Here is a 24567-nt window from a genome sequence, read left to right on the forward strand (position 1 = left end):
CTGGCCACTAGGTCATGGATATTTGATCACAGAAACTCATAAGTTGACTTGCTAAAGCAATGGGAGAATTCTGTAACTTAGTGATCCATCTTGGAGTTATAGTAATTCAAAATAATAATCCACATTTCTATTATGCATTAATATTGACAAAATATTTTCTTCATGATAATTGTGGTAGGTAGAAGAAATAGTAGCCCCATTTTCCAAATTCAGAAACTGGGGCTCATTGTTTTCCAAGGACTTGATCAAATTTACAAATTGAACAAGCCACTGCCAAGACTTTAACATAGTCTCTGACTTCTAAGTCAAGCAAGCTCTTTCTTCTACATCACAACCAACTTTCAGCTGCCGTCTCTTTTGGGCAAGGGGATGCCACATTCAGGGAATACAAACAGCTTCATTAAAACAGCTATTTTGGGCAATTAGGTGGCACAGTGGATAAAGCACTGGCCCTGGATTCAGGAGGACCTGAGTTCAAATCCAGCCTCAGACACCTGACCCTTACTAGCTGTGTGACCCTAGGCAAGCCACTTAACCCTCATTGCCCCACAAAACAAAAAACAAAAAACAACAGCACCAAAACAAACAAACAAAAAAACAAAAAACCCAGCTATTTTCTGTGTGTGGTGAGGAATGGCTAAACAAATTGAGGTGCATGAATGAAATGGAATATTATTGGACGGAATGAAAGGAGGGAAAAGATTACATTGGTGCAAGAGAAAAAAGCATATTTTGGCCTCTGCTAGAGAGGAAGGGGTGTTGGATTTGGAGTCAGAAGATTCATGTTCAACCTCTTCTTCTATCACTGTACTTATGTGACCTTGGGCCAGTCATGTAACTTCCTTCCTCTCTAAAAAAGAGGGGTCTCTTTCAGGTCTCTATCTATTTTCCTGTGGCAGGGTAGAGAGTGTGGTGTGCTTGTACTTAAGAAGACCTAATTCAAGTCCTGTCTCACACTTAATTAGTGATTTCTCCATTAGAAAATCCTTTAACTTTCCTATGTTCAGGAAGATTCATTTTTCTCATCTGCCAAGTGGGGAATTAATATTTTAAATAGTTAGAAAATACTTCAAGAAGTATTGTATATACTATAAATACTTTTTGATACTTTCCTAAAGTATTTGAAAAGTGTTTTTAAAAATCAAGGGGACCATATAACCAAGTCATATGGCAAGGACCAACATATCCAGTATGAGTTCATTATTGGAAAAGATTAGGAACTGAACTTATGATTGTATTGATACAGGAAATACCTGGAAGAGGAAAACCTTTCTTACTCCCAGAGCAGGTCAGTATTTTATCTATAACTTATTGTCACACGGAATTACCTTGAACCCAGAATGGTTAGGTAATTGACACACAACCAATGTGTGTCAGAGATGGGAGACAAAATGGGAAGGGATATAATTACTTGATATTTTGTCGGTTTAGAATTTTTGACCACTCAAGCAAAGGATACATCAGTTTTATCTTTCCTCATCAAACTCTCCAAACATCCCCCAATCAATTAAGCAACAATCATTTATTAATTGCTTACTATATCCTTAGCATCTAATATCTATAAGACTTAAGGGGACTGTTGAAGCATACGTACATATTATAGACACCTTTCATTCAAACATAATCATAAAACAATTACAATCATTTTAACATGTTCATTAAAGTAGACCCTCTGAGAAGATCATCAAGCAACACAATTAGTTTTTGCTTTAGGATATGCTGAGATTCTGATTTTGGTTTTCTTTTGTCACAATGTAGGATCTTTGAGAGTACAGACTGTTTCATTGTTTCTGTTCCTATTTTCTGTTCCTAGCACACAATAGAAACTTAATAAATGCTTAGTCACATTCTTAATTTAGAATACCTTCATTTCAGTTAAAGCAAATTATTAAAGTTTTGCACTAGTTAAGAATCTGGGAGCTTCTCTCCCTTTTCTTTCACTCACTTGTAATATTATCTGTTCCCCTAAAATAAACAATGACTAACCATGATGATTCCAAAGGACTCTTGATTTTCAATTCAATTTAATTCAATAAACATTTATTAAATACTTTGTACAAGGCACCATGCTAAGCTGAGGATACAGAAAGAGGCAAAAGATAATTACTTTCCTCTTGAAAGGTGATCGGTTCAGGATGAAAATTGAGATATAACTTTAGACTTGGGCAGGTGGGAATCTGCATTGCTTGATTATTCATATTAATAATATCAATAGCTTTGTTTATATCTAACATTTATGTAGTGCTTGAAGTTTACAAAGTGTTTACAAATATTATTCTATTATAATCACTGAGGCAAAAAGAATTTATAAGTGATTTGCTGAAAGTCTGAGGTTGGCTTTGAACTCACCTTCCTGACTTGAACTTCAGTGACTGTGAAACCTTTACTGTGACATCTACATGCCTCTACAAAGATTTTAAGTCTTCCTTTCCTCCTTCCTTCCTTCCTTCCTTCCTTCCTTCCTTCCTTCCTTCCTTCCTTCCTTCCTTCCTTCCTTCCTTCCTTCCCTTTTCTCTTTCTTTCTCTCTGTTTCTTTCTTTCTCTCTCTGTTTCTCTGTTTCTTCTTTCTTTCTGTGTGTGTTTTGGGGGAGATTGTGAAAGGGAGGGAGATAAAATGTATTTTTGTTAATTGAAAATAATCAGGGACAGCTTGGTGGCACAGTGGATAGAGCACCGGCCCTGGGGTCAGGAGGACCTGGGTTCAAATCTGACCTCAGACACTTGACACTTGCTAGCTGTGTGACCCTGGGCAAGTCACTTGACCCCAATTGCCTCACCAAAAAAGAAAAGAAAAGAAAAGAATCAAATTTAGTTTTTCAATATAATTAAATAAATGTTGTTATCCACCGTCTGTAAATTTCATTTCCTTGAGTCATGACCTATGTGATGATAGTTACTAGCATTTATGAAGCACTTTAAGGATTATAAGGCACTTTACATACATTATCTCAGTTGTTCTTCACCACAGCCCTGTGAGGGAGATGCTATTTGTTACCCCCCATTTTACTGGAGAAAACTGAGGAAGGTAGAGGTGAAATGATTTGCCTAGGGTCATACAGCTAGTAAAAGTCTGAGGCAGAATTTAAAGTGAAATCTTCCTGACTCCAGGACCACCATTTTATCCACCGCATCACCTAGCTACCTCTAACATGCCATTTGACATAAGGAAAGGAAACACTTCTCCTCTACTTTATACATGAAACTTCAAATAACAAGCTATACAATGTGCTTTCCCATCCTTAGTGATTTCTATCAATTGTTATTAATATTTTAATTTATGTTTACTTCTAAATCCAGGTAGAAGACCACTCCTTCCAGATCTTCACAGACTGAGCAGAGTCAATCAGCAAGCTTTTATAATGTGTGTGCTAGGTACAGTACCAGGCTCTGGGGACATTATGAATGTTAGCTCGTGGTGAGCTCCTAAGTGGACCTCCACCAAGTCATGCAAATATTTCCAGCTGTCACAGTGCCATTGGGGACCACAGCATCTTCCCGGGTTCCACCAAAATAAATCTGTCAATTAACAACTGCTGTAAGCCAGCTCTGCAACTGCTTTTAGGGAACATCCCAGAACTAACTGACCATCATTAGTTTCTTTTCCCTTAATCCTTGAACATATCCTTTTAGAGAAAAATGTATCATGTTTTAGATTAACATTCATATTTCACAGCAGAGGCATGAAATTGACCATAACTGATGTGCTATCAATTCAAGAATTAATCAGTTTGAAGGATTGTGATATAACAATAGATATGGCAATCGTTCTAATATGGACTTGGACAGCCCAAATTTCAAGGATCCAAAGCAATCCAACTAGCATTGATTAAGGGTCCTTTGTGTGTCAAGTACTATGCTAGGCAAATGAGATAACTAAAGGAAACAGTATCTGTCCTTGAGAACAATTGGAGGGAGAGGAGGAGAAAGGAGCAATTTACATGCAAAAAAAATAAATAGGAAATGTATGCAAATTAAGTGGGTGGGAGTGAGATGGGGGAGGGCACTAAAAAAGCACCCTAGAAATCCTCTTGGTGAAGGTGGCCAGTAAGCTGATCACTGAAGGAGCCTAGAGATTTTGAAAGGTGGAAATGAGGGTGGAAGACCACTTCTTCCAGATCTTCATAGACTAAGCAGCATCAGTTTTCTGTTTCAAACCAAAATTATTTTTCACAAGATGCTTTCTTAAATCTGTAATATTTTACAAGACCCTGCTTCAGCAATAGTGAACAACTGCACTATCTAGACATAATTCTATCATTAATGGGCCCAGTATTTTTTATTGTTTTACTACAGCATCCCTGCCTCATGTATTGCTGGCTACCCACTAACCTAACATCTCCCACCCCTTGCAGCAGCTCTGCCCTGTGGACCCTGTGTTTGTTCTTACAGAGAGAGAGAGAGAGAGAGGAGACATTTACCTGATCTCTGTAGTCCAACAGTATGTTCCTGGTATAATTTAGACCCCACGTATTTAGAATTGATATGAGCAGCAGCCATTTCCGAGGTGTTCTGTGTGGAAAAGTAGAATTAGCAAGTTTCCCAAACCTCCAGAAATGACTGTGGGAGCATCTAATCACCAGTCTTAAGTGTTATCTGTGGTTAGGATCCCCAAAGATCCAGTGTCCTCCAACATACAGTGACTATCAATTTTCCTAGACTAAAGATTATTGAGAGATTATATATAAATTAATAGGAAAAAGAGAGTTTCTCTGAACTCCCTGGATCTGCCTAAAAGTCGTAATGTATTTTTGTTACAAACAGAATCACAAGCCCTAGAAAGGCAGCTTGGGAAAAAAGGATAGAAAGCCAACTTTAAAGCCAGGAAGACTTGAATTCAAATCCTACCTTGTAACCACTGAAGATAACATGTCTAAAGCAGCTTACTCAACCTTAAAATGTTGTGTAAGTTCTAGCTATTAGTCTTTTACTTCCTGTGTGACCCTGGACAAATCACTTTTCTTTTTAGTACTAAGGGTAATTCTCCTTTATCTTTTTTTTTTTTTGGCAGGCCAATGAGGGTTAAGTGACTTGCCCAGGGTCACACAGCTAGTGTCAAGTGTCTGAGTCTGGATTTGAACTCAGGTCCTCCTGAATCCAAGGCCAGTGCTTTATCCACTGCACCACCTAGCTGCCCCGGTAATTCTCTAAGAATATTAGCTACAAATATGGTAGTGTTTTATATAATTGTGCATGTATAACCTATTTCTGATTACTTACCACCTCAGGGAAGGGTGAGGGCAGGGAGGAAAAGAGGGATAAAATTTGGAATTCAACACTTTAAATAAAAAAAATAATAAAGACTATTAACTCACTGCAGAGAAAGCATCGATTTAAATAGTAGGTGTTTCTCTCCTGGGAATACCTCATGTCAATGATACCATAGGTTCAATCACTATCACTATATTATATGCATGTGTTATTAGGAAACTGTGATTTCATTAGAAGTAACAATAGGTAACATTTATGTAACATTCATATGTCAGGTAGCCAGTGAGGTGCTGCAGTGGATAGAGCACTGGGTCTGGAGTCAGAAAGAATCATCTTCCTGAGTTCAAATCTGGTCTCAGACACTTTCTAGCTGTGTGACCCTAGGCAAGTCACTTAACCTTGTTTGCCTCAGTTTCCTTTTCTGTAAAATGGGCCAGAGAAGGAAATGGCAGACCACTCTAGTATCTCTGCCAAGAAAACCCCAAATGGGGCCACCAAGAGATGGACCCTAGTGAAATGACTGAACAACATATGTCAGGCATTGTGCCAAGCACTTTACAATTATTATCTCATTTGATCCTCACAACAACTTCTGGGATGTAGGTGCTATTATTCTAATCCCATTTTATGGATTAGGAAACTGAGACAAACAGAGTTTATGTTACTTGCCCTTCTCAACTCAGGTGTTCTTGAGTCCAGGCCCGGTTTTTTATCCACTGTGACACCTAGCTGCCCCACAGGGTCCTACTTATTCAAATCTTAATAGATTATTTTGATGAATCAATACAGGGTGGGGGGAAATCCTTATCCAGCAGCCAGCCTTTTGAATGAGACTTTTTCAAATTTGCTAGTCTAGTCCTCAGAGGACAGATGCATGATAAAAATCTCTCACCATAGTCCAAGCCTTTCCATTAGCTGTGCAGTCTCTGTGACTGTGGTCAGATCTCAACTTCTCAGTGCCCCAGACATTTGACTTAAGTTTATAATTTATAAAGTTGTAGGTACTTAAGTACTTACTACTTAAGTTATAAGTAACTGGAGAGCAGTTACAGATTTATGTTCTTAGAAGGAATTTCATCTCTGGTAGTTCTTTACCAACTATGGAATCCCAAGTCTGGATCAAAATAAAAAGTGATCATTTTACTCTTTCCCCATAAAATTTAAATAAATACCTCACTGCATTGTTGCTATAAATTTATTGATCTGAATCTATGAAAGTGTATCTATTCATCATTTCCCCACCTCAAAGGGTATGTGATGGCATCAGATGCTTTGGTCATGAAGGGAACAGAACATAGAACAATGGGTCCCTGCATTTGGGGGATTTATATTCAAAAACAACATGAAAGCAAATCAGAAAGAAACAGAGGCAGAGAGATGGAGAGAGAGAAACACAGAGAGAGACAAAGAGACAGAGACAGAGACTGCTTTGTCCAAGGCCCAATCCAAGCAGACCCTTTAATTGCCTACTTACTTCCAGTAGAGACGGTGATGAGAAATGAAAGCAGGGACCGATTGTCCAGAGGAGCCTGCAAGACTGGCTAATATATTATGAGTCATCAAGAAATATTAAAGTGGCTTCTCCCAGCATGTATGATGCATCCTAGGAGGAGGTGAGGCAGTTTTCATTGCTTCATTACCTTCATTAGCACCTTAGAACCGTTTTCTGCTCAGAACTGCTTACTGCTAAGACATCTTCCAGAGGGACCTACCTTGCTTCCAGAATCCTATTCATTTGTATTCATCCAGTTAAAGGAAAAGTGTGTATAGCCCTGAGAAGGAAACACTTGAAGGGAAAAGCTGAGAGCTATCTACAAGAATCCAAAGGACTGCCTTGTCATTGTAGTTTGTTCTTAGTTTTCCAAGAGGACCATGACATCAGGGTGATATCATGACTTGCTCTGAATTAGATTTAAGTGAGGGAGGGCTGTGCAAAGTCACCAGTTTCACTCTCTCCTCCAGAACCATCTGGGTCCAGTAGGAAGACATATATCAGGATGACTGGTGATGGCCCTGGATCTTTAAGGCAATTGGGGTTATGTGACTTGCCCAGGGTCACACAGCTAGTAAGTATCTGAGGTGAGATTTGAACTTGGTTCCTCCTGACTCCAGGGCCAATGCTCTATCCACTGCCACCTAGACTGATACTCAAACGGGGAATCATACATGTCCTCCTGGGCCCCAGTGGGTGGAACTGAAATTTAGAGGAATGAGTGAAAGTTTCAAAGAGGCAAATTTAGGCCTGATGTGAGGAAGACTTCCTAAGAATTAGTGACATCCACAAGTGAAAACTGTTGGTCTACAGTGGAATGAACCCTAATTCTGGTGTCAGAGAACATGGATTCAAATCCTGCCTCTTAACATCCCAGAGCCTTGGTTTCCTTAATTGTAAAATAGAGGTTGAATCAGATGGCTTCTTGACATTTCTTTCAGCTTTCATCCTATTATACACACATGCGCAGAAACACAGATACACATACACACCCTCTTCTATTTATAGCATGTATGTACTATATATACATATATACAGTATATATGTACATATGTAGATAGATATAAGCATGTACACATACATAATGCTCTCGCCATATATATATATACATATATATATGTATTTGTATGTGTGTGTGTGTGTGTGTGTGTGTGTGTGTGTATGTGTATAAAACCTGGGGAGGTAGTGGCCTCCCCCTCCTTGATGGTATAGGGTAGATGAAATGTCCTCTGAGGTCCCTTGCAGGTCTGCCATTTTATGAGCCGCTTGAGCAAGGGGATGGTCTTTGTGAGTGTATCTGTCTCAGTGCTTTGCACAATCCTCTTATATAGTAAGGACTTCATCAATGTGTTTCCATTCATTCATTCATTCATTCATTCATTCAGATATGCATCATAGACCTCCTACGTGCTGGGCTGCATGAGGGATGCAAAGACACACCACGCTTAATCTGACCCTCTGCCAGTCTCTAAGGGGATAGTGGGCGAGGAGTCACCATCGCTCCGCTGCTTCCTGGGAATTCTACTCCCCAACTTCAACTGACTCCCCCCTCCTATTCTTTCACCTCTTTTCAGAGGCTAAGTCAGCACCTAGGGGTAAAAACGTTCCCCGCCAGTCCCCGGAGAAAGGCACAATTACGCAATGTGTTTCACAAGAGGAGAGCACTTGGAGGCTTTATTTCTTGCTGCACGCAGTTAATTTTTAATGTGGGAAGTCAGGCTCTGGCGGCTTCCTTTATGACACAGAGCTGGCTACCTACATCCTATCCACCATAGATATAGTCAGGCAGCAACTCCAGCAGGGAAGCATTACACCTCTGAGCATTCCTTGGGGCCTAAAGATGCCACGCGGCTTAAATAGTAACTAAAGAAAAGGGACAGAGGACTGAGCTCCCCTTACTGTGCAGACCAAGGACTTAGAGGTCTGTAACAGAAAAGGAAACTCTTCATTAAGGCTCCAAAGTGAAAACAGGAAAAAGGAAAAAAAAAAACACTTAAACTGGGGGAAAAATCAAGCATTATACACTTATGAGTTTTTGGAGCTGGAAAGAAATTCTCTGTCCATTTCATCATGAGCTCTTCTTTCTCCTCTGTCCCCTAAACAAAATCCAAAGTCGCCTTTGTCCTTGCAAGCTTCTCCTCTCCCTCTAGACTCTCAATTTTGGCAAAATCTCTACTTCTCCATCTTCAGTTATCATCTTTATACAAGAGCTCTACACAAGATCTCTTATTGGAGCTCAGTTAATCAGTGCTTATTAAGCATCCACCATGCTACAGGAACTGCGTTTAAGCACTGGAGATACAAAGATGAAAGGCAAACAAACATTTCCTGCCCTCAAACAACTTACGGTCTAGCTGGGAGATACAACATGGACGTACAACTTATAGGTAGATAAGAAATAAATTACACTGTGATTTGGGGTGGAAGATATGGAGAGCTGAGGGGTTTTCAGGACAGGTTTCTTTTGGATAGTAGTAAGCCAGCCATTCATCTTCAGCTTCCTATGGGGCATCTCCCTCCAGATAGTTTGCAAATACCATGCGCTCAAAAGGCCCAACATCCCATTCAGTTCGATGTAATTCAATATATCCAACATTGGTTACCCAAGATTCCTTGCTAGGCACTGCTAATACAAATGCAGAAATGCTCTTGAGGAGGGAGGAGAGAAATACACCCTATACTGTCAATAAGGTGACTTGGGGAAGAAGATTGTATTAACAATTGGGTGAATCAGTGAAAACTCCATGAGAGGAAGTGACACAAAAGCTGAGTCTAGAAAGAAGATAAAGGTTCTGAGAAGCAGAGGTAAGGAGGTAGATGGATGTTACAAGTGTGGGACATGGCTTCACCCCCATTATCTTTCTCCTATATCCTGTTTTGTTTTGTTTTTTCTGACATTCTCTCTCTCTCTCTCTCTCTTTTTTTTTTTGGTGGGGCACTGAGGGTTAAGTGACTTGCCCAGGGTAACACAGCTAGCAAGTATCAAGTGTCTGAGGCCAAATTTGAACTCAGTTCTTCCTGAATCCAGGGCCGGTGCCTTATCTACTGTGCCACCTAGGTGCCCCAACATTCTCTTTTAATGGTGGAGTGGAAAAAAGGATAAATTTAGTCAATGGACCTATATGAAAATCTGCTCTGTTACTATTTGACTATATAACTTTGGTGAGTCATTTAACTTCTCCAGAACTCTATCCTTATCTGTAAAATGAGGGGGCTGGTCTGGATGATGTCTAAAATGATATTTATTTTAGCACTTAATCAATATGATTTTCATTCAATTTTTTAATCCTTTAATCCTTCATATATACATCCTTCATTCACTCCATCCATCTACCCACCCACCAACCCACCTATCCATCCATCCATCCATTTGTTCATTCATATACTTCCTAGTGCATGAATGCTATGTATACTTATAGTGAAACTCTTAAGATACCACCTTCTGCAAGAAGCCTTTACTGATCCTCCCTCATGAGAAAGCCTTTCTTCTGTTGATTATCTTCAATTTATCCTGCAAAGAGCCTGTTTACACAATAGTTTGCATATTGTCTTCCCCATTAAGCTACTCTTGAGAGTAGGGCCTGTCTTTTGCCTTCCTTTGTCTCTGTGCTTAGCACGGCCCCTGGAACACAGGTGCCTAATAAATGTGTGTTGACTTGACTTGATTGTGAATGGAAGTTCTTTGAGAGAAGGGAATGTCTCTTTTTCTGGCACATAGTTAAGCATTTATTAAATGTTTGTTTTTTTTTTCATTCCCTCATTCCTTCATTTAATTCCTCCTTAATTCATGTACACACCAGTAAAGGAATATATATATATATGTATATTTTTTTTGAGGGGCAATGGGGGTTAAGTGACTTTCCCAGGGTCACACAGCTAGTAAGTATCACATGTCTGTGGGCAGATTTGAACTCAGGTCCTCCTGAATCCAGGGCCAGTGCTTTATCCATTGAGCCACCTAGCTGCTCTCAGGATAGAGATATTTTAAAAATTAAAGTTTCATTAAGTGAAGTGATTAAGGATTATCTTCCAAGTGACCCTGTGGGGTTAAAGTCACATAAAATTAGGGTGGGACTTGAGCCATAAAGAGACTTTAATGGTTGCCTGATGCATAGAGTTTCAGTGTTTTCAGGAAGAGAAAGAAGGCTATTCTGAGTTCCATGGACAGTGTTACCTTGCAAGTCCCAAGGCTGTGGGCAATGGGAGGCAACAATACTTAAAATCTGGGAAATAGCTTGAAGACATAGGGTACCAAAGGTTAGTCTTGTAGGATTTGAGTTTAGATCCCTCAGATAAGCCCTGACACTAAGCTCATGAACAGACAAAAGGGATTCACTGAATTTCAACTTATTTGAGGGACTCTACCTTCAGTTCTATTTGTATTTAAGATTGGTGGGGTAGTGATGGTGATACATGTCCACCCTCCCCTTCCTTTCCTATCTCTTCCCTGCTTGCCTCAGGAGTATTCTGAGCCAGCTCAACAACTTGAATTTGCCAAATTTACAAAAACTTTACTTATTACAAAAAAAGTAAACTTATATCAATTACATTGGGGTGGGGGTGGGGGTGGGCGAGGAAACTCTACTCAGAATTTCCATTGTGTCATTCCTAGGAAGAAATTCCAACTCTTTGAGTAATAATGTGAGTCAAAGTACCTTAAAGCCTCTTTTCACAGTTCTGTCAAATGTCTACAAAGTGCACAATACATTCGATTATGGACTTTCGTAGTGCACATGCATTAAACAACTTGTTTGGAAACTCTGTTTGGGGAAAAAAAAAAAGTAGCCTTCCAAAAGCAAGACCTGCTATGACAAATTTCCACCCTGAGTGAATTTTTATAGCCAAATTAGAAATCTCTGAAAAGAAAGATTGTGATGGAGGTGCTGATGCAGCGGGAAGAGGCGAATTGCTAAGGGATACTATTTTAATGATGCCAGCTAAAACGCATCATTCCTAAGATTAGCATATCGTCTGCAAAACAGTCAGCAACTCAAGCTATAGCATTCCATCAGTGGTCAGCAGAAACACAACATAAATGTGAGAAGGAACAGTGAAATGAAATGATAGGGCTGCCATTCAGTGCCATTCAGTCAGATTCTTGACCCTCAATTTGGAATTAAAGAAAATTTATCCCAGTTTTCACTTGTTGAATCTAGTCTGTTTCTCCATGCCCAAACTACATCTATTGGAATGCACTAATTTGGCTTCCCAAGCATATTTTTAAAATTTTCATTTTTATTGCGAACTTATCAGCGAACACAAACATTCAAAAATCATGAGAGCAAGAAAGAAGGTTTTACAAGAAATTGTGAATAATTCTGTTACATATAGTGTGTTTAAGACACATAAACATATGGAATTTAATAGAGGAGTAACAAAACAATTCTAGGTGTTTTACCTTTTCTGCTTTTGTTTACTTCTGTACATTCAGCAATGTTTGTGATTTTTTTTTAAATTTTCTATGCATAAAAACGATATTACAAACTAACCTCCCTCCATTTTCTAGCCCCCAGAGTAGAAGCTCTCCATTATAGCCTGGTAGGCAATTTGATACAGTCACCACTAGCCATGATAGAGAATGTAAATTGCATTCTGCATCTCAAGTCTTATTACCTCTCTGTCAAGAGGTGGAGCATGCATTTCACATATTTATTGAAGTCACTATTGTTTGCTACTTTGGGTGGGGAGTAGAAGGGAAAAGAAAATAGATTTCTTTTAATTCTATAAATTGGTGGGGTGAAATGTTGCATGAACTTTCAGGTGAGGTCGCTGTATTATTTTTACTTAACCATTTTACCTTGTAAAAGGAGAACTCTCGTGAAGTAGGAGTAATTCATAAATGTGTGTAATTTTTAAAAATCTATCAATATAAATGAATGGGAAAATAAATACTGGATCTCCCTATCTTATCTAGACTGGACATACAGGGGCTGCTCATAGACCCAGGCCCCTGATGATTTTTCTGATCTTGGCCAGTTTCCTTTTTTCTTAGGCAACTTGTTGGTCCCTCATTTTCAGGGGCTCACCACATGGATGTCAAACTTAAGTTGTAAACCCGATTATCTCAGTGTGTCTCAGAATTCTGAAGCCCAAGAGATCTGACAGTCTCAGCCTCATCTTCTCCTGTCGTAAGGATTACAGATGTGCACCATCACACCTGGCCTGACAGTCTAATTTTGCAAGAGAAGTCATTGAGGACTAAAGAGATGAACTGTCTCCCCTATGGTCTCACTAGCAGAACTCGACTTCAGGCCTTTGAATGCTGAGACAAGACCTTTCAGCATGATTTACAGCTTGATTAGAAGGCATTGGTTTGGGGCAGCTAGGTGGTGCAGTGGATAGAGCACCGGCCGTAGTGGAAAATGGATTTGAATCTAGAGCCTCTGGAGCCAGTGGCTCATTCTACTGGTCACAAGGTAACAGGTGACAGAGCAGAGAGCCAAACATAAGATCTCTCACTCCCAATGTGAGTGTCTTTCTACTTTACCATGAGCTCTAACATCTGCAGCTTGTAATTAAAGGACTTTGAGTAAGTTGGCATCAGGGGGAATATGGACACATCTCTCCATTTCAGAAAAGCATGGGGAGGGGGAGTGTAGACATTCTCTCCCTCTTGCATTATGAAGTCTTTTTCTCAAAGCAGACTATAGAGAATGACAACAAACACCATTCTAGCCATGTAATATGCCTGGTAATATAGCTTCAGCCAAGGCTCTTTAACTGAACGAGCAAGTGTTATTGATTTCATAAGCATGGAGGTTGCGCCCTTTACCTCCGGGCCAGATCCGTTAGTGGAGGCTGGAAACTCTAGGGAAATGTTGTGATATGTAAACATCAGCTTGTGGTTGGCTGGACCAGGGCACTCTAGAGTGTTTCCAAGATGCTGAGGGCTGGAAAGAGAGGACAGAAACAGCCAAAGCCTGCGCTTAAGTGAGCATTGTTTGTTGGAAAAAAATGGAGCCATCTTAATCAGAAATCATCAGTGTGGTAGTGGGGGTGGGTAGGTCAACATCGTAAATCCCTCCCCTCTATTAAAAATCAGATGAATTCCTCTTCTAGCCTCTCCATAACAGGTATTATGTCAGAAAACGCTGCTGGGTCTATGTTTCAAAAGGAAGATGTAGCATTTAGTTATATTTAAATTCAAGAACAAGCTTTGACAGTGATGAATGGTAAATGTATTTTATCATTAATGATTGGGATTGGGATTATCTAGGACTTTCATTTTCTAAGAACAAGTCAATGCATTCCCGACCATTTTCTTCTTCCTCAATTTTATTGGAAGATAGTTCTTCAGATGTTTGTGACTGTCGTTCTTTCACTATCACACCCTTGATTAAGTAGGCAGTTGTCTTTCTGGGAACAGAGAAAGAATATGCAGAGGCCAAAACAGGGTAACAGTGTCAAGTATAATCAGAAACTGGTCAGGAGGGAAAAGGATCTTCTGTTCAGTCAGACCCATAGCGAGGGAAGAGTCTCTTTCTGGCACAGGTGGGAGTCAATGGGTGTGGCAGAGTGCTTATGTTGTTGAACAAGGTCGATGTTTTGGTTAATTTTGTGGAACTTTCCTCACTCTTTCTTTATTTTTTGTTATAATAGAGAATAATGGGGGCAGCTAGGTGATGCAGTGGATAGAGTACCAGCCCTGGAATCAGGAGTACCTGAGTTCAAATCCAGCCTCAGACACTTGACACTTACTAGCTGTATGACCCTGGGAAAGTCACTTAATCGCAATTGCCTCACCAAAAACAAAAATAAAACCAAAACAAAACAAAAAAACCCCAAAACAAAACAAAAAAGAATAGAGAATAATGGAGAAAATGCTAGACATAGAATCCAGAAGACCTGAGTTCAAATCCCATTTCATACACTCTGTGGTCCTATCAGTCAGTCAACAAAGATTTATTAAGTGTCCAATGTGACAAGCACTGTGCATTAGGGATGTAAAGAAAGGCAAATCTTCTCATTTTACGTATGAAGAAACTGAGCCCCAGAGAGGTTCAATGATTCCCTCTCCTCCCCCTAATCCCCCATCCGAAGGTTTTACAGTGATTTAGCAGTAGAGACATAACTAGGACTCAGGCCACCTGTTTTCTTTGTATAGTCCTGTTATTCATTATACTATTCTGAAGACCTGTATTTTGCTTTCTTATTTAATTTAATCATTTTTACTGGATTTTGTTGGTGGAATACCTCTCCTCCATACCCCTAAATTGAGCACCCTTCATTCTGATCTGTGATTTGGATAGATTATAGAATCAGAGACTCCCCCTGATGGCTGAATGACTGACCCAAGGTCCTGCAGCTAGTCTGGGACAGATGGGCCTGGAATTCAGGTCTTGCAGACTTCAAGAATGGCTCTCTACCCGCTAGACTTCTCTGTCTTCCTCTTTACCATCAATACTGAGAAATGCTTAGCTTAAGTCTCAAACCAAATACACTGGATCAGGTGACCAATAGCAAAACAGGATCAATACTAGTTAAGATGACTGACCAGAAAAGACAAATAAATTGTTTTGCCCTTGAAAGAAAAGTTACTTTTTTATAAGTGAATAAAGCTTTATTTGTTCTCTAGTTGTTAGGTTTATAGAAATTAAAAGTCATGACTATTTGTCTTTTGCCAACATGAATTTAAAAGTGCCTTTAAAAAATCTCATTAACATTGCAGGGTTTTTTTTTCCTTCCCCTCCCAAGCAGATTCAATACAAAACAGATTACATCCTGTCTGTACCAGTAAAGTGCACATAAATTTTTCACAAACCAATTTATCTTAAAATTTTGTCTTTCCTCATTCTGATTCTGGACACAGAGCTCACCGGGAAAACACTTCAGGACTTTTTTTTTTTTCAGATAACATAATTCTGGAAGCAATAGTGTATTATATTTTCATCTGTGAACTTGGAGCTTGCTCAAAAATTCATCTTTAAACATCTTCAACATGGCATGAAGTCAAGTTGCTCTACACACAGTTAGTGGGAGAATGACTATCCAATTCATTTTTGATGTGGAATAAAAGTCAGAATAGTGATAGGATCCACATTACATTTTCTAAAGGGAATTGAAAGCAGAGCCCGACTCTAACAGACAAAGGGGAAAATTACTTAAGAAATAGGTGTCCAGTACATAAGGACTATTGCAGTAGTTGGAAGAGCTCTTGCTATGAAGATCAGGTAAACCTTGAGTCAATTTCTCCTTCCCTTCCCATTCTCTTTTTCTCTAGTCATGCCTGGTTGGGGATATTATAAAAAGGATATGATAAATCTTATATTACTCCTTTCTGGGAGCATAAGTAGGGACTCTATGGTAGAAATCTAAAAGTAACATAGAATGATCCAAAGGAAAGTACCAGTTCCCAACTTTGTCACTTCCTCCCTGAGACCTCTGAAAAAAGCATTGAAGCTTTTTGTTTCCTAATTTGAAAAAAGAAAGGGCTAAATGAGATCATCTCCAAGGACTCCTTTAGCTTCAAATTCTATGAACCATGCCCCACATGAACCCCACAGACATGAGTAAGGATTAGAGGGCCATGGCGTTGAGTGATAGATTGGCCAGAACAGCGGAGTCCCAGTCAAGTGTGACAGAGAGCTTCAAGATGCAAATTCCTGAAAGGGTAGTCAGATGAGGAAGGAGGATAAGGATGCAAGGTTAATGATTCATTGATTTTAGCACTTCCAGAGAATTGCTTTCCACTTTGGGGGAAGAAACCAGAAAAGAGTTTAGAAGGGGTACAGAATCATACAATCAAATTTAGAAGTCAGGAACTCCAATGAGGTGAGTCATGTTGGCATGATGGAGAAGAAGAAGTTTAAAGCAGGTGCCATTACCAAGAACTGAGGAGCAAGGAGAAAAGTTAGGGGATGAGCAACTGGTCAAAAACAGTCACAGTGCATGGAGACAATGGACCAAGTGATCCCCTAGGGATTTCTAGGAGACCATTGGCTAAGATGGTGAGTTTTGAGCACTACAATGTTTTCAAAGGGGCCTATGCCTCTTGACTCTAGTCGTCTGCTTCTTAAACTGTTGGAACACTTGTCTGGGTTCTGATACAATATTTCTCCATGACCGTAATAACACTAACCTAATCTAACCCAAATTAACCAATGTATGTTAAAACACCTTAAGTCTATGAAGTACTGCATAAACTAATCCTATTAAACAGAAAATGTTACCAACAATGACTAGGACGTAAGAAATAATATAAGGAATATCATGCCAAGGAGATATAACAAGGGAGGATATAACAAGGGAGGAGGACAACCCATTTTCTCTATTGGTATCCAAGCAATGTTGCAAGTCATAGAAGAAGGCTGCTAAGACACTGGGTGTATACTCTAAAGAGTAAAGAGAAGATACAGTAAGGTCAAGAATCACATGGGAGCCTAAGGTGGGAATGGCCTGGCATCAGTATGGCTGGAGAGAAGGCACACATCAATGAGATTATTGATCCATTACTGGAGTATTATTAACAAAAAATACCGATTACTAAATGATCTAATAGGGCAGGTGATTACATATAATCAGGGTGATGCTGGCCAATATACAAAGTCTAATTGGAATTCTTGACTGCTTTAGAACTGTAACTTTCTTGTGACTCATTTGGATTTTCTACATTTCTTTCCGCCCTGCTAGAAAACAACATCAGAATTATGGATGTAGGAAGGAAGGTAATTAGCATGTATTAAGTACCTTCTATGTGCCAGGCACTATTCCAAGCACCTTACAAGCATCAATTCATTTGATCTGCACAGTAACCCTGGGAGGTGGGGACTCTTTTTGTCCACATTTTACAGTGGAGGAAACTGGTGGTTAAGTGACTTGCCAAGGGTCACAGGAAGTATCTAAGTCCGTATTTGAATTAAGTTCTTCCTGACTTCTGGGAAGGACCTTAGGGGACCTTAGGGCCCAACACTTTCATTTTACAGAGAAGAGAACTGAGTCTGAGAAAGGTTACATGACTTGCTCAACATTCCCTAGCTAGTAATTATGGGAGTAAGGATTTGAACGCAGGTCTTTGTGACTCCAAGTGGACCACTCTAACCACCGCACCATCTCACTGCCTGGCTAGCACATAGAGGGTGTTTTAAGGTTGACATACATCATCTTATTTTATCCTCACAATAAACATGTGAAATATATGATTGTATATTACTATCTCTATTTTAGAGATGAGGAAACTGAGTCTCAGGGAAGTTAAAGAACTAGCTCATGGTTGTACAGCTACTAAGTGGCTGGGATTTGATACCTGGTCTCTCTTGACTGTAAATAACCACACTGCCTTAACCACACATGCTGAAAAAAGCAAGACAAGAAAGACATTCCAAAATTCTGGCAGACACTAAAAACCAGGACCTTTAGAATAATTGAAGAGGCATGCAAGGGAAGGAGGACAACATACAGGAGGCACCAGAAACCTAGGAGATTTGATTCTGAAGAAAATTTCTGGTCTACTCAGGAATTGCTTCTGGTCTAATCAGGGCACTTAATACTCTCCTTTCTGGAATGTTTGGCTGTGCTTCCCCCACCCCCATTCCTTCCCAAAGGTTGGAATTAGGTTGTCTGTTACATAGTTCTTTTTGATTGTATTCTAATTTAGCATGTGTTTGAAGCAATGAAAATTGGGGTGATTGTCTAGGAGAGAGGATTCCAGGAGTCCCTGGGAATGGTGACAAGCATGGAAAGAACGGAAAGCAGTAGATTTGGTTGGGAAAGTCCTGGGAGTAAACAGGGAAAAACATAGAGACATTCCTATGGGAGGATCAGAACCTTTTAGTCAGGTACATTGAAAGAACCCATGCTATTTGAGCTTCCTCCACCCTGCTACCCTTACCCACTCGATTTTCCAATTCTGGAATTGTCATCAAATCAATACTACTATTGCTTCTGGAAAGGGCATGTCAATTACTCCATTCAATATGTCCCTGACTTCCCAAACTAAAACACTCCTCTGGGCATCTACTTCCCAGTAAGGCTTGTATGGCTTCTCTCTCTCTCTCTCTCTCTCTCTCTCTCTCTCTCTCTCTCTCTCTCTCTCTCTCTCTCTCTCTCTCGTTGGCTTTTTTTCCCCTTAGAGCAGGGGATGTCACACTTTTTAATTTGTGTCTCCAGTGATTAGCAGAGCGCTTGTGCATAGTAAGCAAGTAGTAAATGTTCATTCATTCATTTATTCATTCTTCCATTGGTAAAGAGTGCTGAATGTATCTGACCAGGAGGTTCCAATTCCTATAGGAATGTCTCAGAAACTTCTATTTCCCATCTCCATCTTCTTCCCAGCACACTCCCAGATCTCTCCCCAGCACATCTACTAGTCTCTGTTCCTTCCCTGCTTCTCACCATTTCTTACTCCTGGAATCTTCCCTTTCTGACAATTACCCCAGTTTCTGTTGCTTCAAACACATGCTAAATTAGAACGCAAAGAGATCCTCAGCCACCTTTCATCATCTCATCTTCTTTTCCTGCTACAGTATGCTGATGTAGAATGCCAATATGCCTTTTGTCCCAGGTGTTCAATAATTACACAGCTGCCTGCTTGGGGATAGGAAAAATCCAGGAATCTTGAGAAGGGTATGCTTCCACACTTTTGACAGGATGTTTGAGGAATCTTTATTATATAGAGTCTGTCTCTTGACTCACACATCCATTTGCATCGTTGGTGCAATTTCCTGAAACCATTTCTAGAGCTCAGGGTTCCTTTCCTGGTGCCATATCTCAGGAAGGACACTGGTAAGCTGAAGTCTGTCCAGAAGATGGCGAATGGTCTCTCAAGTTCATGTGATATGAAGAACCAGGTTCAAGGTCCAGGGAAATTTGTAATCCAGGGACCCGCCTTCAGATCTCTGTGTAAACATGAGCAATTCACTTAAACTCTCTTAGCCTCCATTTCCTCCAATGTAAAATAAGATTGGACAAGATGACCTTTCATAACTTTTCAACTCTAAATCTATGATTCTTTGATTCTGTCAACTATTAAGAGAAGAAAAACCTGGGAGAGACTTAATAGGTGTATTCAAATATTCTAAGAGCTGTCCTAAGGAAGTGGGATTAGATTTCCTGTTTTGCCGTAGAGGGGAGAATCACAAACTCTGGGTGGAGACTGAAAACAGGCTTGGTGTCAGGGAAATTCTACAAAAGAGCTATTCTACTGTTGAAGGGCCTGTCTAGAGATGATAGCCGCCCCCACACTTGAAGTATTTGGTGGGTGGTCCAGAGGCTATCAGTGTTGGAATACGGGTAGAAATAGCTGGTCATCGAGGTCCCTTCCAAATCTGAGATACTGTGAAATCTGAGGCAATTTTCCTATTGGTTCTAAGATTAAGTAACATTAACCTTTTGGTTAAAACACAAGTCCCCTCCAAAAAATAATCTGACATTAGTAAGCCCAACTAAACCTCAGACACTTACTGTCTATGTGAGCCTAGACAATCATTTAACCTGTGTTTAGTTCACTTTCCTCATCTGTAGAATGGGTATAATAATAACACTTATCTTCTCATAGTTGTGGGCAGCTCGGTGGCACAGTAGATAAAGCACCGGCCCTGGATTCAGGAGTACCTGAGTTCAAATCGGGCATCAGACACTTGACACTTACTAGCTGTGTGACCCTGAGCAAGTCACTTAACCCTCATTACCCCGCCCCCCCCCAAAAAAGATGAGAACATCAGGGATGTCTCCAAATATAAGCCAATTGTACATTGAACAGACAGTCCTAAATCTCTGCAACATCTTCATAGTTGTCATGGGGACCAAGTAAGATAATAATTGTAAAGTGCCTGGAACATAGTAAACACTATCTAAACATTAGCTATTAACCATTATTAAGTGTGATGTTTCATTTTCTAAAATTAATAAAATTTAGAACAGGATGAGACCTTAAACTTTGTCTAGTCTGAAAGAATAATATTGAGAACTGTCAGGAGTACTAATGCATTATGAGCCCTTGCCAAAGATAGAGCAAATGACAAGTGTCAAGTCCCTTTAAAAGGGGGGTGATTTGGGGCAGCTAGGTGGCACAGTGGATAGAGCACCGGCCCTGGATTCAGGAGGACCCAAATTCAAATCTGGCCTCAGACACTTAACAATTACTAGCTGTGTGACCCTGGGCAAGTCACTTAACCCCAATTGCCTCACCAAAAAAAAAAGGGGGGATTGATTCATGCAACCAAGTCCCGTGTGGAAATGACAAAAAGTATTCTGTCACCTGTAAATCATCTCAGATTGAAAAATTATAGACACAAATCTGGGAGGGGCATAGGATTGATAAGTCTTTCCTATTGATTAGAAAGTGACTCAAAAATGCTCAAGAACCATTTTTCAATAAACATTTTCCCTTCTCTTTTTCCTTGATGCCTTCAAATTACTTTTTCACCTTCTCTCTATGGCAACAGTGGGAAGAAATTAGTAGACAATGCCAAGTCAGCCAAGGGAACTCTAATCATTCTCATTGCAGTCATTCTTTAATATGTACCCTAGTAAGGATCGTTCTATTTTCTGATTCTGATTTTTTCTTCTTGATTTTATGGCAGCCTGGAACCATTAAAGTAACCTCCTCCTACCCCACTCCCACCCAACTCACATTGACCCCAGGATGGATTTTCTCAAATCCTAAAAGAAGTGGTTTGGCATCAAAAGAAAGTCCCACAAATTGAGAGAGAATTAATGCTTTTTCTTGGGTCCTATTCAATAAGATCCCAAAGAATGTCATCATGGACTTGTTCTGAGAACTTTTTGAATTAATTAAAATAACAAAAAAGCTGGGGTAACCTGGGACACGAGGTACCTCATTGGGTTACTGTCACCTTAGAGGAGTCTGAGAAAATTCTTCAAAGGAATGAATTTCATCTTATTTTTATCTTCTATGTTTTTTGTTTTAATTTTCTATCTTCAAGCATCTGAAGGGCTGTCACCTGGAAAAGGGACTAGACTTCTTCTGTTTGGCCCTAGAGACAGCTAGGTGACACACTGCTTAGAGCACTGTGTCTGGAGTGAACAAGACCTGAATTCAAATCTTGCCTTTGACTCTTAAATTCTGGGTAAGTCACTTAACCTCTGTCTTCCTCAGTTTCATCATCTGTAAAATTTGGATCATAATAGCACCTATATTCCAGGACTGTAATGATTATAAAATTAGGTCATATTTGTAAAGTGCTTTGCAAAACTTAGTCATCTATAAATGTAGTTATTATTTTGTCACTATCATTATCATCACCATTGCCATTACCATCACCATCACCATCCATTACTAGGAGTAATGGTAAAAGATGGAAAGAGGTCAATGTAGGATTTATGTTAGGAACAAATTCCCAATAATGAAAGCAATCCACAAAGAGGAAAGGGCTGTCTTTATAGGAACTGCATTCTGATCTTCCCCTTCCCCACACCCATATACACATTTCCAAGGTCTTCAAGCAAAGACCATAAAACGACATATTGATGACAGGGTGTAGGGCATTCTTTTTAGAAAATAGATCAGAGTGAAATGGCCATTGTGGTCCCTTCTAACACTAAAGTTCTATGATTTAAAGATATCTTAAAGTTATCTCAATCATTCATCTTGTCAACTTTTGCCTGGCTCCTGACCTAGATTTCTAAAGCGAATTTCCTTTAGTGGAACAGATATTAATGAGCTGGGCTGGAGAAGTCTTTTCAATTCATAAGGTCTTCTGCCTTAAGTCTTCTGTCCCTTCCTATCCCTATCCCCCTAGATATGCTGACTTATTAGTGTGGGCTTGGAGGCATAGGACCCAAAGAAGTCAACACTAACAGTTTGTCTTTGCTGGCACTTTATTTCCTGAACTGTGCCTGTCCTCAAGTAACTGCATCATGCTTGACCTCCAGTAACTGAACTATGCCTGCCCCCAGTTACTCAACTGTGCCTGTCTCCCTATTACTTAATTGCTCCTGCTCCCCAGTTACTTAACAGAGTCTGTCTCTAGCAGTCCAGCTGTGCCTTTCAATTTTGCTCTGGAGAATGACCACCATGATGTCTTTCATTTGACCATAACCTAATCTAGGGACTGATTCTGCTTGGCCTTTTCTGGAAAAGTGAATCTTATAGGTTAGGAACCAATGCTCCCAGGGTTTCTGAGAATGAGGATCCTTTGTTCAGCATCAAAAAATGGTGTTGACCTGACATGACGATACTTGTAGTATTAGAGAAAATACCTAGGGGCAGCTAGGTGGCACAGTGGATAGAGCACCAGCCCTGGTGTCAGGAAGACCTGAGTTCAAATCCTGCCTCAGACACTTAACACTTACTAGCTGTGTGACCCTGGGCAAGTCACTTAACCCCAATTGCCTCACACACACACACACACACACACACACAAAATACATGAAGACAAAAATCCACTATGAAGTCAGAGTGATGATTCAGTAATGTTTTTAAATGAACATATATTTCTTAACCAAACAGATATTTGAAAAAGGGTTAGTTCATATGTGTCTGAGGCATGATGTATTTAGCCTATAGAAAGTACTTCAACAGTCAAAGAGATCTGTGATTGCAGCAATTTATAAGTTCTCCAAAATGATCCTTCTCATGAACTACTGACACCTGCCTATCCTGGGGGCTCTTGTTCAAATCTTCCATATATCAGCCACATCTCATGCTGGTAGGTGGGAAGCCTTGCTAATTTCCTCCTAGCATCCCAAGGATAACAGTCAAGTACTCATGCTGACCCTCTGTCATCCTCAATCTTGTCAGGTGCCTATCTCCTGTTCTCTTTTCCTACTGTACATTTGCTTGTTGAAATCTTTTTCTCTTGTTCTTATTCAAAGTTCTGTATTGGCTAGATATTCTGGCCAGCTCATACTAAATATAAGCCCCTCAATGGTTTCCCTGTGATTTTCATTTTCAGTTCTTTAGAAAATGTATCACATATCTCTGCCACATAATAATGCTGATAGAATGCTTGTATTTTTTTTAATCTGTTTCCAGGAGAATCCTGTGGTCATTAAAAGAGTTTTACAATTCCCTCAGAGGTGTGTCTACTTATTAATTTTTTTTTTTGCGTGTGTGTGAGGCAATTGGGGTTAAGTGACTTGCCCAGGGTCACATAGCTAGTAAGTTTTAAGTGTCTGAGGCAGGATTTGAACTCAGGTCTTCCTGCCTCCAGGGCTGGTGCTCTATCCACTGCGCCACCTAGCTGCCCCCCCTATAACTTGTAACTTTAAATCTATGGTCCTGTGACTGTAAATGATATCCCCTTCTCTATGCAGAGATGATAATGGCTTTAAACCATGTTAGAAACCCACAAAAATTAAGGATGAAAACAGACAGCATTCAAACTCAGGTCCCGTGACTCTTAACCCATTGATCTTTCCACTGCAACTGCCATAGGGTGAGAACCAATGGTTCAGGCAGAGGGCACTGAGTTGCCACCTGTGTAGTTAGAGTGTGAGGCAACTTTGATTCTCTGATAAACTAATTACACTCCTCTAAGTGCATGCTGTAGCCAGCTCCAACCAGTTTCCAACAGTTAATCTCCCCCCCCCCCCACCATGAGGGTTAAGTGACTTGCCCAGGGTCACACAGCTAGTAAGTGCCAAGTGTCTGAGGTCGAATTTTAACTCAGGTCCTCCTGAGTCCAGGGCCACTGCTTTATCCACTGTGCTACCTAGCTGCCCTCCAACAGTCATTCTTAAAGTTTCAATGTGAGCATTTACACCTTAGAAATGAGAAAACAATACAAATCAGGGTTTGATTCATTGTTTTGTTGATTATCTAGACAAAGACAGCTAGGTATCACAGTGAGAGAGTGCTGAGTCTAGAATCAGGAAGACCAGAGTTCAAATCTAACCTCAGACATTTACTAGATGTGTGGCCCTAGATAAGTCACGTAACTTCTGCCTTCCTTGATTTCCTCAACTAT

General features: G+C 40.0%; 1 protein-coding gene across 2 annotated transcripts in view; it reads right to left on the reverse strand.

The window, feature by feature from the left end:
* The window catches only part of TAFA1 (TAFA chemokine like family member 1), a 544485-nt gene that overhangs the window by 351399 nt on the left and 168519 nt on the right, over positions 1 to 24567 (reverse strand). The window contains exon 2 of one of the 2 annotated variants that reach the window (XM_043979051.1): positions 4419 to 4509. The exons of the other annotated variant lie outside the window; for it this stretch is intronic. Coding sequence (XP_043834986.1) covers positions 4419 to 4497 — 79 coding nt within the window. The 5' untranslated portion in view covers positions 4498 to 4509. The remainder of the gene's footprint in view (positions 1 to 4418; positions 4510 to 24567) is intronic. 2 annotated transcript variants of the gene reach the window in all.

Source organism: Dromiciops gliroides, chromosome 1 (genome assembly GCF_019393635.1).
Source record: "Dromiciops gliroides isolate mDroGli1 chromosome 1, mDroGli1.pri, whole genome shotgun sequence".
In the NCBI taxonomy this organism is placed as follows: domain Eukaryota; kingdom Metazoa; phylum Chordata; class Mammalia; order Microbiotheria; family Microbiotheriidae; genus Dromiciops; species Dromiciops gliroides.